The sequence below is a fragment of the Petromyzon marinus genome, chromosome 50 (assembly GCF_048934315.1).
Source record: "Petromyzon marinus isolate PM22_M1 ecotype Great Lakes invasive population chromosome 50, UKy_Petmar_22M1.pri1.0, whole genome shotgun sequence".
In the NCBI taxonomy this organism is placed as follows: Eukaryota; Metazoa; Chordata; class Hyperoartia; order Petromyzontiformes; family Petromyzontidae; genus Petromyzon; species Petromyzon marinus.
Window position 1 is genome coordinate 8,056,375 of NC_133716.1, and position 13,784 is coordinate 8,070,158.

General features: G+C 42.6%; 1 protein-coding gene across 2 annotated transcripts in view; it reads left to right on the forward strand.

The window, feature by feature from the left end:
• The window catches only part of LOC116953140 (regulator of G-protein signaling 8-like), a 164,393-nt gene that overhangs the window by 12,347 nt on the left and 138,262 nt on the right, over positions 1-13,784 (forward strand). For both annotated transcript variants that reach the window (XM_032973014.2, XM_032973015.2), the window contains exons 2-4: positions 5,591-5,641; positions 8,940-8,998; positions 9,872-9,966. In XM_032973014.2, coding sequence (XP_032828905.1) covers positions 5,591-5,641; positions 8,940-8,998; positions 9,872-9,966 — 205 coding nt within the window. The remainder of the gene's footprint in view (positions 1-5,590; positions 5,642-8,939; positions 8,999-9,871; positions 9,967-13,784) is intronic.

The window sequence follows — 13,784 nt, forward strand, 5'->3', positions numbered from 1 at the left end:
TGGAAGATTGAGAACACCGAATTGTACGTAGTGCAACATCGTAGCCCCGGAGCCCCCAACATTCAGTTCAGCTCCAAAGTGTAATGGTCGGTCTCTTTACAGACATTACCACTTAACCCTGCGCAGTAAGGTTATCAACAGGAATGCACATAAAGGGGGTTTTAAGTATAGCTTGACTGTTATTAATTGTGATTTCCCAATGGGAGAGTACAGGTTTGACATGGAGAATGTTTCGAGAATTCTTGATGTGTGGGGGCCCACCGCTGTCTATGGTAACTCCTGTTGGGACGTGCCTCTGTGTGTTTCCAATGTGACCACCGTGTGTGTTAACGTGCTTACGAAAAAGCAAAGGTATTTCTGGTAATTATGGCGTTGGCGTATCGTCACACGCTCGACACGTAAAAACCGTCGCTTGGAATGTACCCGATCTCAATCGGATCTCCAAAAGCTATGTGGGCTTGAGCGAATGTGCGGTTGAGAGACATGCATGCATAACAGATGCTACAGGCTGCTGTATGACTACATCCGTGGTCAACATAATAAAGTGGTGATTCTCATCAGTTGACGGAATGGTGGAACAGTGGTTAGCGCACTGCGCTACGCACGCGGTGACCTGAGTTCGATTCCCTGCCACGGCTAACATCAGCGGCCAGTGATATCCGAACCATCCTTCGCTCACTTTCACCATCCCCCCCAGTGGTGACCAGCTTGGCATGGTGAGACACTCGTGATAGTTGGTTACCATTTTTTTTATTTTCAAAACAAGGCAATGAAAAGGTTTGCACGAGAGTAACGTTACGGTTCATTCGACGCTCCGCTTTTTTGCACCAGGTTTTATACGTGGTGAGTTGCATCAATGCCGTATCTGGAATCAATGTTGAGTGAAAAAAAATGTGCGTAAACGTGAGCCATTTCATATCATCACCACTTTTTTTTTAAATAATCGCACATATAAGCTGATTTTCCATATAAAGGCCTATATGAAATATATGTTATGTTTTGAGGCAGTGTTCGTATGTGTTGTCGTACATTGCCTATGGGAGTTGATATTAAGTCCCACATGTTTGCCTGATGTCTTCATTTTGCAAGACTTTTCTCAACCCACAACTAAGTAAAATACGAATGAGACGAGAGCTTAAACATTTCTAAAACTCCATAAAGACGCAACACGCCCACCGCGGAGATGGAGAAATTAGCTCCGCTTGTGTGCAGCAGCGAGATGGATCATTGCAATGCGAGTCCGCGATGAATTGTAACAACCTAGGGAGATCTTCATCCAGCAGTGGATCGTAATACCCTTTGTGGTCTGGCGGGATGTCTGATATTGAACTCCCTCCACGTGATAGGAGCCTGATTAGGGACAGAAGACACGGGGACTGGAGAAGCACCGTTAGCTGTGAACAAGGGTAATTGCTCAAACCGTCGCGTATTATTCGATATTGTTTCGCCGAAGGCCACGTTTTTTATTGACGAATGTGTGGGGAGTTTTTTTTTTTAAATGCGTGCTTGTCCACCACTGCCAATGTAGAATCGCCAATTAATCTGCTTGCCTTCAGTCGCGGTCCTCGTCACACGCGACTTCTGACGTGTGTTTACGGTTGTGCACCGCTGACAGACGTCTCCCATCCTCTTTTTGCGTACGCGATGTTGCTGTGCATGGCCTTCTGTCTTGCTCGCGTTCATGCTGAGCCCGACTTTTGAAGCCTCTCTTTAGTCGGTACTTCGAACGCATTCTGCCGTTCATTTCCATTTGAGAGTCTGGCGAAGGCTTTGTGGCCTTGTTCTTAGCATACTGAGCATATAGATTGAATGTCCACGCAGCTGACATAGTGCTATGATGCACTCTCACTCAAGTTCTTCCCTTCATTCTCATGGCGGCTGTAGAATGTGAAGGCGTAGTCCTACAATTGCATGCTCATGACACTGCTGGTGGGAAGGGCCTCCACTCGAGGGAGCTCTACAGAGCTCCTATAAAATGTATTTATCCTACACTTCGATGCTGGCCAGACATCTTGGAAGAGGTAGGAGTACCCACACTATACCCCACCAAGGCCGTAATTATAATATATATTGGGGGGGGACACATACCCCCCAAATATTCAAATATGCTCAAAATGTCCCCCCCCAATATATTGTTATAAAAAATAATTGCTATGCTATGTAAATAAAAACAACAATTTGCTCAACCTTGGCCACAATATCTGGACTTGTCTTCATATAAATCAATGCATAGATTTCTGTTTATATGATTGTGGTTATAGTTGTACTTTGTTAATCCCTAATCTCTGCCGTTACATACGATGAAACAAAAAATGGTAAAAAAAAAAGTAAAAACAGAGCAATGTAATACAATATACACTATTAGACATTATTGTAAAAAAATAAATAAACAGTCCGTTCCATGTGTTAGTGAATTTTTTTTTATATTTTAGGCAGGAAATTAGTTTTAAAATTTAGATATTTTTTCTGGGTTGGGACCCCCACACCCCCTGGAAGATGTGGTCCCCCCCCCCAATATTGACTCCATGGCTACAGCCTTGTACCCCACCACAGGCTAGCTGCCGATCCACTAACTGTGCTGTACCTATTAATAATGCTGGGTGGACAAGAGGCGGTGGGGGATTTAAGAAACCTGCGCATGATTCCAACTGCCTTGGCTGGGAGATGAAATCGATCCGGCGACCCACGGATTGCAAGTCCAGCCTATTAAACCACGGCAGCGTGCCTTTTCATATTCCGAGTGATGTATATTACGTCGCGTTCCTACTCAAATCCTTCCCTTCCACCCTCGTGCCACGCTCGCATTAATTTCAAAAAGTCAACCTCGCCAGCTGTGAGTTTCTTTGGGCCGGAGAAAGGCTCAGCGTGTGGCGGGGCGTGGAGCTTTGTCCCCGCATGCGTCGCTTGACACGGATGACCTCGCCATCAATGGGCAGCGCTTTTATTTCAGCACCCGCCCCCACCACCCCTTAACACACACTTTGCCAGTGCAGCTATTAGCCCAGGAGCGAGCGTCGCAGTGACGAGGAGATGTTATCTCCCTCGCTTGGTACGCAAGCAGTCGGTGGTTCTATCCTGACCATGATCATGCCGATGCGCTATGAAGCTCGTTTTCACAACTGTCCAGTAGGACATCTGTAGTAGTGTACTGGGAAGCCGCCTGTTCTCTCTCTCTGTCTCTTCCCCATGGTGGTCACATAGATGTTTCTCCGGGTTTTCCAACTTTTCCCTCCACTTTTAGAAACGCACATTTAAATGATTTGGCTGCTACTCTAAATTGCCACATGTGAGCTACCGTCTGTGGACACGTCTTTCTATGAAAAAGGGCTAAAGCTCAGTGGGCTTTACCTAGTAAATAATAGTTTTTTTTATAAAACATATAATATAATATAATGAGTCAAGGGAGTTGCTCAGTGCCACTTAAAGTGGCAAATGCTGCTAGATTTCATAGTTGTATAGGTATTGCTTTTTTTGTTTAACGGATTTCAATGTTATCGGTGGAGTGCCAATAACATCTGGTAATTCAGCACCGTTTGTTTAACAAGCCTGGCTGCTGATGATACCCAGAAGGTTGAAACCAGGCCAGTGTTTGCTTACTTCAAAAAAACAATGCTGCTTCAAAGCCAATAGGCTGATGGACTAAATATAGTTTTTTATCTGTTGAGGTACAGAATGGCTTCTGCTTATACTTAGTGTGCACTACGGGCTGTATTCACCATTAATATAAAGTTTAGCATATATACTGTATTTTTTATAATCGGAAAACTTAAAATAATTATTTCATGTTTCGGAGATGTTTCGTAACACATTTCTAATTTTAAAAAATGATATCCTCCAATAAACATATGACGGCATCCATTTCTAACGACATTTTAATAATACAAAGCTACCATGAACACCTTGCCAGCACACACATTTGTAATCTAGGTGCAAAATGCTCCAAGAAAATTACAGACAGCATTTGTCACACTGGATAGTGCCAATAAGCCACGTTGGGCCCAAGGATCGTATATCGCAATGAGGCTGCCCTGTTTGCCTGCCTTACTATTCACTAACGCCCAGCAGGTCAATGCCCTTAATAATTAATGGTCATGTGAGTGATGCTCAACACTCTACCGTATTTTCACATGTCCCTCTTAATATGGTGATACTATATGTAACCTGGACACTACTTTTAAAATGTTGGTGTTTTTATATTGATGGCTGTCCCATTGAAACAACAATGATGGCTGACGAGGTCAATCCTGACTGTTGCAGTGCTTTTCACACACTTAAGTGCATGCATATATATCTGAGCAGCCCTACATAGACACGGGCTCTGAATGTGTGTATATCTCTGAGCAACCCTATATGGACACAGACTCTTGAGTGTCTGTATATCTCTATGAATAACTCTATACATACAGACATATGCTCTCTATAAGTGTGTGTGTGTGTCTGACTGCGCCCCCACTTTATTTAAACTGGTGGAAGAAATCCCATGGAAAATAAAAATGACAGATTAATAAGTACTCTTTGGTTCATATTCTTGGTTCTTTCGGTAAAGTCACGTTGAAGGGAAACCAAGAATATGAATCACTGCAGTCACGAAAGCTTTAAATCAAAATTTACTCTTTGGTTTTTTCGGTAAAGTCACGTAGGTAGAAAAATAATACATCACGACGTTTCGATCGCAACACAAGCAATTGTCATCAGGTGGGACAACCACAGCAAGAAAAAACTGCCACCTGATGACGATTGCTTGTGTTGCGATCGAAACGTCGTGATCTATTTTTTTTTTCTACCTACGTGACTTTACCGAAAGAACCAAAGAGTATGGATTCCTGGAGTCACGAAAGCTTCAAATCAAATTCGTAAGTGTTGTTTGTAATCTACTCCATAAGAAATTTTGTTTTCCCGCCCGTGAGTCGATCTGTCGGTCACAACACTTGGGTAGATTTCGTGGTACAGAGCCAAATTGGAGAAGAATCTGACTGGAAAAAAATATATGGACCAATGGTTTTAGCGATGAGTTATGAAGCACATTTGACCTTTGACTCATGTAAATAATAATAAAAAAGTTTTTTTGCAATGCAAATCATATATAATTTTCATCATAATCTATGTTCTATCTACTGCTGGATGAAGGCCGCCTCAAGTTGTCACCATCCCTCATGGTCTCACATTGCAAACAATGCATCTCTGATGTAATGGCTCCATCTGCGCAGTGATCACCCTCGTTGCTGAGTTGTACGGTTTAAAAAAAAATGGGAATAGTTTTGCAAAATTAAGGCATCAGGGAAATGTGTGGGATTAACTGAAATAGCATGGGCGTTTTACACAAATACATAAAAATACAAAATAAATAAAACATTACATTTCTCTTATGCACTGCCTTTAAATGTAAAACATTTATATTTTATGTTGGCCTCTACTCTGGGCAAGGGCCATTGTACAACAATTCTGGCAGATATTTTTTTTATGTAAAAGGGCAAAGTTAACAAGGAATATCGTCAGTATGTATGTTTTATTGTGCTTGTGTCCTACTGCTAATACAATTGCTTTGCTTTTGCTAATAATATACGGTTAGTAATTTGTGTTTGCTTTCCAGGGCAGCTGAAGCTGTCCATCGACAGGCACGCCGATGGATTCGGGGTACACGGTAAGCATTCATCTTAAATAACTCATTCATTTACAACGTCAAGTATTGCCCTGCAGTCGGCTGACCCTGCAGAATCCTTGTGCAGGCTCACTTCATCAAGGGTTCGTCCTCCAAGTGCTCTGCATTATAATCTATTGTTGCGCATGATGTTCAGTAATATGTTCAGGAGCTAAAATGCCAATGTCGAGTTCTGCTAGCCACAACAAAATGGGATTCAGCAGAGGAATATTGTGTATACTTAGCTCTTTCGGTAAAGTCACGTTGAAGGGAAACAATAAAATAATAACGTGACTTTACCGAAAGAGCTAAGAATATGAATTACTGCAGTCACGAAAGCTTTAAATCAGAATATTGTGTAGTTCTGATATTCCCATACCTGTCAACCCATACGGTTTACCCGTATTCTTGTACAGGGAAATTGAGTAAAAAAATATTTGTATATTTGTTTTTGTGTTTCTCCCTTGTGATGGGACTTTGTAGGGTGAACATTGAGATTTATAAGGGCACGGGGTGACTAATAAGGTCTGAATTGGTCTGTAATAAGGTAGGCATTGATAAAGGCTTGACAGATATGTAGTAGTGTATAGTAGTGTAGTGTATAGTAGTGTAATGTATCGTTGTATAGTGTATTGTATAGTGGAGTGTATAGTGTAGTGTATCGTGGTGTAATGTATCGTAGTGTAGTGTATAGTGTCTAGTATAGTGGAGTGTATAGAATAGTGGAGTGTATAGTGCAGTGTATAGGATGAACGTTGAGATTTATAAGGGCACGGGGTCTGTAATAAGGTAGGCTCTGATAAGGGGTTGACAGGTATGTATTCCTCCTCCGTTGAAGGAGCGCAGACTACAGTGGATTACAGTATGGTCCATAGTTTGGCTTGCATGGCCACGGTCGTGCTACTGTGGCTTGGGTGCTCGGCATGTAATGATGGGATAATTGTTTAAATTGTGGGCTGCGCATTTATGAAACCAAAACATTTGGTTTTTAATATGTCCCATATGTAATTTTTTTCTCAACCTTCACAATATTGTGTTTATAATTAATTTCAAATGTTGTGTGCGCTTAAATATACTTGCTTTCCATAGGCTGTGAATTCTAGAGTATCATCTTAGCCAGAAACTCTTGTTAACAATTATTGCGAGATCCTCCAGTTTCATTACATTTGGTGATTGTATTGGAAATTCAAATGGTATATGAACCCACGATCATTATTTGTATTTGAAGAACAGATTCTTATTTTTTCGTGAGTTTTAGTATTTGGTGTTCAACAAAAAGCTAACTCGCATGTTTTGTTCAGCCACGACTTTACATTATATTACGTACAAAATGTAATATTAATCTAAAGTCTGGATGTGAGTTTTCCATTTAAAAAGTTTTTGGGCTTGGACTTTTCTTTAATTCATCGGTGCTTTTAACATTGGACCCGTTTGCTGCGCTGATAAAACCATACCGTACTCTGTGGCCCTTCGAAGCTGTTATCCTGCCAACAAAATCAAATTGGTGGCACTTAAAAACGCCTGAAAATTCAACCTGACCTATAAATGGAATCACAACTTTTATCTTTTACCGCAATTTGGAGCATATTGCACAACGGTTAGAAATTCACTTGGGCATGTAAAATCACCATCGATTTAATGCGCATTACCAATTTTAATTAACTCCTGAATGTGTGTCCAGTGTTTCAATGCGTCATTAATTTTAACCTGCTGTATGTACGCATGTTGAACTTCTTTCGCACCCTACGTAGCCAACCCTGCGAATCGGAGGTGCCTAAGAAGTGTCAACAAACAATACATTGTTGACACTGTTGATTTATTGTAAGCTGCTGCCCAAGTTATGAATCGCCCATTCTAGTCTCGAGTTTTGTTCATCCAATGTTACCGTCGTTATCATCCATCCGGAATTGACCCACTGGCAACCGCCCTGTGTAAGTCAACAGTAGCGCTCGTAGAATAACAAACCTTGCCATAGGAATGTTGAATTTCCTCCACTGGCTTCGGACTGCCAATAGAGGTGAGCACTGCCTCAGTGGTCATTTGATGAGCGAGGTTCTCTAACGTGACTTTATATTATTATGCGTTTTATTATCATTGTAATTCTTAAATTGGAGTCCCGTTTGAATTTGAGCACAAGAGCCATGCACTTCGTTTCTATCAGACACAGAACCCTGGGTTTTAACTAAATTTTTCATGCCAGTTGTGTGTGCTTCTTGTTATTCAACTCATGTTGGCCATGAATTTGGGTTGCAGCTGAATTTTCTGGGTCCATCTGGAATAGTGGGCTAGCCTGGATTCCTCACATTAGAGAGGACATACATCACCAACCTTGTCAACCGCAGATGTTGCAGATGGTTGCTTTTAATTTAACAGTTTAATTTAACATGGAATAAATAACATTTAATTTTTGTCAGCAGCCCAATCTCTACATGCGATTCTGGTTAAGTGTTGCTTTGAAGTGTTTCTTGGAAAGACCTGGCCAACACGCGTGACAACACAAGTCCTGTCACTCGAACAATCGTGGAAACTGCACTTGTATTTATTTACTTGATTATAGAACTCAAGTTGCCCTTCAACTGAAGTTCTGGGAGGAATTGGTCCAACGCAGGCCAGCTCATGTCAAATTGGGTCATATACCCCGTGGAAACTTGGTAATGTTTCCCCCGGTTGCCTTGGATGGCTCTGGGCCATGAAGTTCTTTGGCTTCAGTCACTGAGCCAGCGCCACTGAGAGAGATGCTGCGTTTTCACGGCTACCGACAAGGTTCGATTTCGTGACGCGGGTTCATAGGCTCAGCCATAGGTTACGCCTTTGGCCCTATTTGCTGATCTCGTCAAGGAGCATCGTCACGTGAATTCCAGTCATCTTTGCAGCGGCTTTTGGCTAGTCATCGATGTGCTTCTGCGGCCGTCTGGAACGCTGTTCCTGGAGCTACGCACTTTGAAATTTATATTGAAAACTAATTTCTTTAGAACTGCTTTTTGTGTTTAGTTTGCTCTTCCCCCACACCTCCGATTAGCGCGGTTGGCTACGTATGGTCCGAAACAAGTTCAACATACAACCCTGCTAATCGGAGGTGCGGGGAAAGGACGACAAGGAGTACCTGGAAGACCTAGAATTCCCAGGACAGCTGCCTAAACAAGAGGATAACATTGGAAAAATGAGGACAAGTGGTAACCGTAATGCACACATGCATGCATGGTGACTGGTGGGCCGAGAGCTGGACATCCCTGCAGAGACGGCCTGAAAACAACAAAAAAAACATTTGTTGACATTTCACTTTTCCCTAACTCTCTTTCAGTCATGGAAGCCAACGGTCTTATGGGTAGAGAATTCAAGTCATGTGACTCGTGTGTCAAGGTAAGTTATTAAATGTTTTAGCTCAATCTACAATTTATTTGGCTGATTAAACAAATAAATTAAACCGTAAATAAGTCAAGCAATAGTTACTTCATCTGCTTATTAGAAAAATAAATCGGTGGTCGTAAATCATATGCATGTGGAATGTTTAAATTGTTCCCAAAATGTTCTACTTAATCACAACAGTAGCGTTACAATGGGGTCTCTTTAAATACTCATTTTTAGAATTTATTTTCCAGTTATATTTAGTTTGCCATTTCCTGCCTTCGTGATGTTTTTGTACCTATGTCTGCAAATAACTTAGAGAATTAAAAACCTTTGGGAAAATACAGTAAAAAAATGCATTTGTGCGAAGTATTATTTTCTTATCTGCATGTGTTGCTGGATTTTGTTTTGTAATCCACTTCCTTCTCTTCGCTGCCGTCCAAAATAAAGACAAAGCTCCCCCGTATAGCCTTAACATATGGCTAGAGCAAGTGCTGTTAGCGAGCACCTATGAAGGCCGCCACTGCACACGAGGGGGTGGGTGGCCAGCACCACGCCCGGCTGCCTTTGTCTCCCGAGTGGTGATGTCTAAACACTGCACCAGTCACTCATTTGAGTCAACCTAGGGGAATGCCCAGAACCGGTTCAAATAATCGTCACTGCTATTGGTCGTGAGCGGGAATCCAACTTGGGTCGGCGGGTTCGTAGCGCAGCACGCTAGCCGCTGCACGACCGCCGCTCCAAAACACACGCACACACACATGCACTCACGCAACACACGTGCACTTTCACACACATTCTCCACACACCAATGTTAAAAAAAAAACACACAACACACACACTCGTGCACGCTCATACAAATCGCGTTGCCGACTCTCGCGTTCTCAGCTGGTTCTGGCACCTGATCCGGATCGCAAAACGAGACGAAAGACCAAGACCGTCACGGAGTGTCGTAATCCCGTGTACCACGAGTACTTCTCCTTGTGAGTACGACGTTCGCGCGCTCCGTCGCCTTCCGTGTGCTTATAGAACGTCGGTCGCGAAAACCATTACACCGCATGGCCACTGTGCCTGTGTTTTTTTTAATGTCTCCCGTTTGCGAACTTGTACAATGTGCAGTTTTGCTTCGCGTGGGAGGTGTGAACGATGGGTGCATCATGCTATGCTTTCGTGTGGGAATTTTTCTTCTTCTTCTGAATATCAGAGTATTATTTTTTATTCTCTCATTGCAATATTTAACAATGCTATTTTACAGACCTTGGTCCATCTGCTGCTGGATGAAGGCCTTCTCATGCCACGTCAAAATTGGGGTTTTTTGGTTCATGTTTCACCTCGCTGGCGCGTGCAAGTTGGTAAAGATGAGGGGTCCTGGACCGGTTCAAATTTCATTTGTTGCCGGCGTAAGCCATGGCCAGGAATCAAACTCCGGTTGCCAGTTTCATTTTACAGTGTGCAAACCACGGCACTCCTCACTTCCACATTGTAGTTCCACTGGTGGTATAATTTGTTGCATTTTAAGGTCCGACATACCGTAGTAGTTCATTTTCCCAAACATCAGCAACAGTTTGAATGCAATGAATCAGACTTGAGACATCTTATCGTCCTTTCGGATACTTATTGATGATGCGTGTCAAACAAATCACAAAAGAGGGATTGAGACGTGGATGGAATTGAAGGACAATAGCTCCGGTTGAGACATGGGCTGCCACTTAAATTCCCAGCCAGCACATCCGAATAAAGGCCATTCCAAAGTAACACTGACTAATTTTTATGTGTGTTTGTCCACATTAGTTTAATTGCCCTGCATTTATCACCAACATCCACAGCGACCCTTGAGTAATGTTGTATTGATCGAAAAATGTAACCGATACAAGCCTTTGTTTTTTTTTGTTTCTTTCAAACTGATTGAAATATTTTATGAAGTAACTTTACAAAAGGGTTTCCCAGTGTTTCATGAATCATTGTTTAATGCATAGTTAAGGGCACACATTTGGCTTCGTAGCAGCCGAATGAAGAAAAAAAACTCAACACAAATTGGAATATATTTGTTTCTATATCGACCACATGTTCACGAATTTGGAGGTGGGAGAGTGATAATTATGTGTTTGGCTTGAGGGCATCATCAGAGGCAGATTTATAGATTTTTGTGTTGTCCTCTGTGAGCCGCCAGGTTTGTAGCTTGAGATGTCATTGCCGATGCTTGGCGTTTACCGCAGAGTCCACCGATTGACGCCACTTGTCGGACGATCTCTCCGAGCGAATCGATTGCGTGAAATGTTACAGTGTGCGGCAACAAACATGCCTCTCTGGTCACGTGAATGTGGTCATGCAGACAAAACCATAACGAACAGCGGAAGCGAATGCCTTTCTCATAGAAAAGAAAGGTTTACTCTTGCTGCTATCCAAACAAGAGCGAACAAACCTTGCACGCTTTGACAACTTGGACACACTCCGTGTAATGGTTTTAAGTCATTGGTTACTTTTATTAACGCAGTCGAATGTCATTTGTGCAAATAGAGATTACGTAAATGCAGGGGATGGGAAGAAATATCTCCCTTGCAATTATAATTGTGATTTTTCTAAATATATATTTGCGTATGACATCACCTGATAATACATGTTATCATCAGGTCATGTCGTTACATTGTCAAAAATAACAATAAAATTGCAATAAATTAATTAAAAAGCCCTTTGTCAATCCACTGTGGATGAAGACCTCCCCATGTCGTTTTGGTTGTGGCAGCCGTTTGACCATACTTCACCACCCTGGTCAGCTGGTTTAGGGCTCCAATGATGGCCAGGTATCAAGCTCAGGTCGCCGGTCTCATAGCACAGTGTGCCAGCCACTGCCCTGTATATTAAAAGAATTAAATACATAAAAAGTACAAAATCTAATTTCGGACAAAAACCCACAAACCTGAAAAAGAATGTGATTTGAGAAAGAAATTAAGTTTTTCAAATGTAATTAAACCTATTCAGTCTCATTGTGTTAAATCACAGCACATTTTTGTTTTAATGAAAAGCCTACACGCATTAAAATAAAACCGCACCGGTTTTTAGTTTTCATAGGGCTGTTTTGTTGGGGTTTTTTTTTACGGTTGCAAAAGCACCGGGTGTATAGCAGGGGAGGAAGGGCCCTAGGAACGAGATCTGTGCGTGCATTTAATTGAAAGCTTTGTCAGCTTTGTGCCACTAGCTCCGGCAGGCCTCTGTTGGGTCGGCCGCTCCACAGTGTCAAGGGATGAGAGAGTTGGAGGTCACCGGTTCCCTCCCGCAACAAAAGCCTCCCGTTCTGCGTTCTGAATAGGCTATGAATAGGCTGTCATTCCTGAGTCAATAGTGTGTGCACAAGTGCCGGGGAAGGCTTCATCGCAAGCCTACAGAGGGCCCACCCTCTCGCTCACCGTTGTGTGCTTTGGCTGGCCAAGCGGAGCTCACAAAGCAGCGATAATCTCTCTCTTGCAAATTTTTTTTGCAGTGGTTTTCTTTTTGAATGGTTTTTTTTTCCTGCCGTTGCTGCAATATCCGCCCACTAAGCCAGTATTCTAGGTATTAGCTGTGTTTCTTCCCTGTCGGCACATGCTTGTCGGTGATCATTTTATTCGCCAAGATTAGAGGCATGAGGTGATATGTTTTTTTTATTTGATCGACATTGCAAAATAGATATTTGTCATGAGGTTGTTGCATATTTAGCGAGCACGGCTAACGTCATTGGTACGTGACATCACAACCGGTCCTGCCCCCCCCCCTGCCCCCCCCCCACCCTATCTTGCCCAACCAGCGTGGTAAAGTATGCTTTAAAAAAATATTCCCCATGACAGTCATGGCATGAGGAGGCCTTCGTCCATCGGTAGATTTAGAATAGCAAGATTGTATAACCACCACGAAATTGGTGACCTAAGTTCAATTCCCGCTGATGGCTAACACCAAGAGAATATATCTAAATTGTTACGGTCATCCCCATCGGTCCGTTCGGCCTTAAATAAATACCCGGTACTTTTAGCGTAAACATCAGAATTGGGGAGATAAGACAGCCGGGTCTGGTTCCAGCCACACCTCCCTCGTTGTGCACTGTGCTGGCTTTAATAGGTGCTCGCTGACAGCAACTTGCCCCATAATCCTGAGAAGGCTACTCGGGAATTGTTTTATTTGTACTTGTGCAGCCCTTGTCCACCCACGGCTGGATGAGGGCCCACCCCTTGTTATGCCGGTCACGGGGTTAATTTGACCCTGCTTTAACCAGGCTGGTCAATGTGGATTTGTAAATGCAGGGAGCGTCGACACAGATGCATAGAAGTACAGCACAACGGTGGATTTGTATGCACTGCTGTCTGCAACACAGCCACCTGGTTTTGCCACGCTGGTCACTGAGCAAAGCATAGCTCATGTTGATTAGCTTCGAAAATCTGTTCATATGAGCACAGTCTGAGTAATTTGGTTTTAAGCATATGTATATATATACATACTTAACGCAGTTTAGTCTAGATTTATCTTAACATTGTTGATATGAAAACACGGTGGCAAGCGAAGACGCAGGCAACGTTGAAAAGTACATCTTTGAAACGTTTCACTGCGGATATCCGCGGTGATGAGTAATTTTAGATTATCCTCATTTACTTTTGTGCATACGGATTTTTTTGTCCTTTTACGCATAGCTGCGCACTGCTTCTCCGCTGGATTTTTCTGGCTAATCCGCAGACAAGGGAGTGCCCTATTGGATAAATCTGTTTGCAAAAACCTGCAAAAACTTGTGTCGGTGAAAATAAAAAAAAATTCTCTCACAAACCGTCCGAGATCTTTG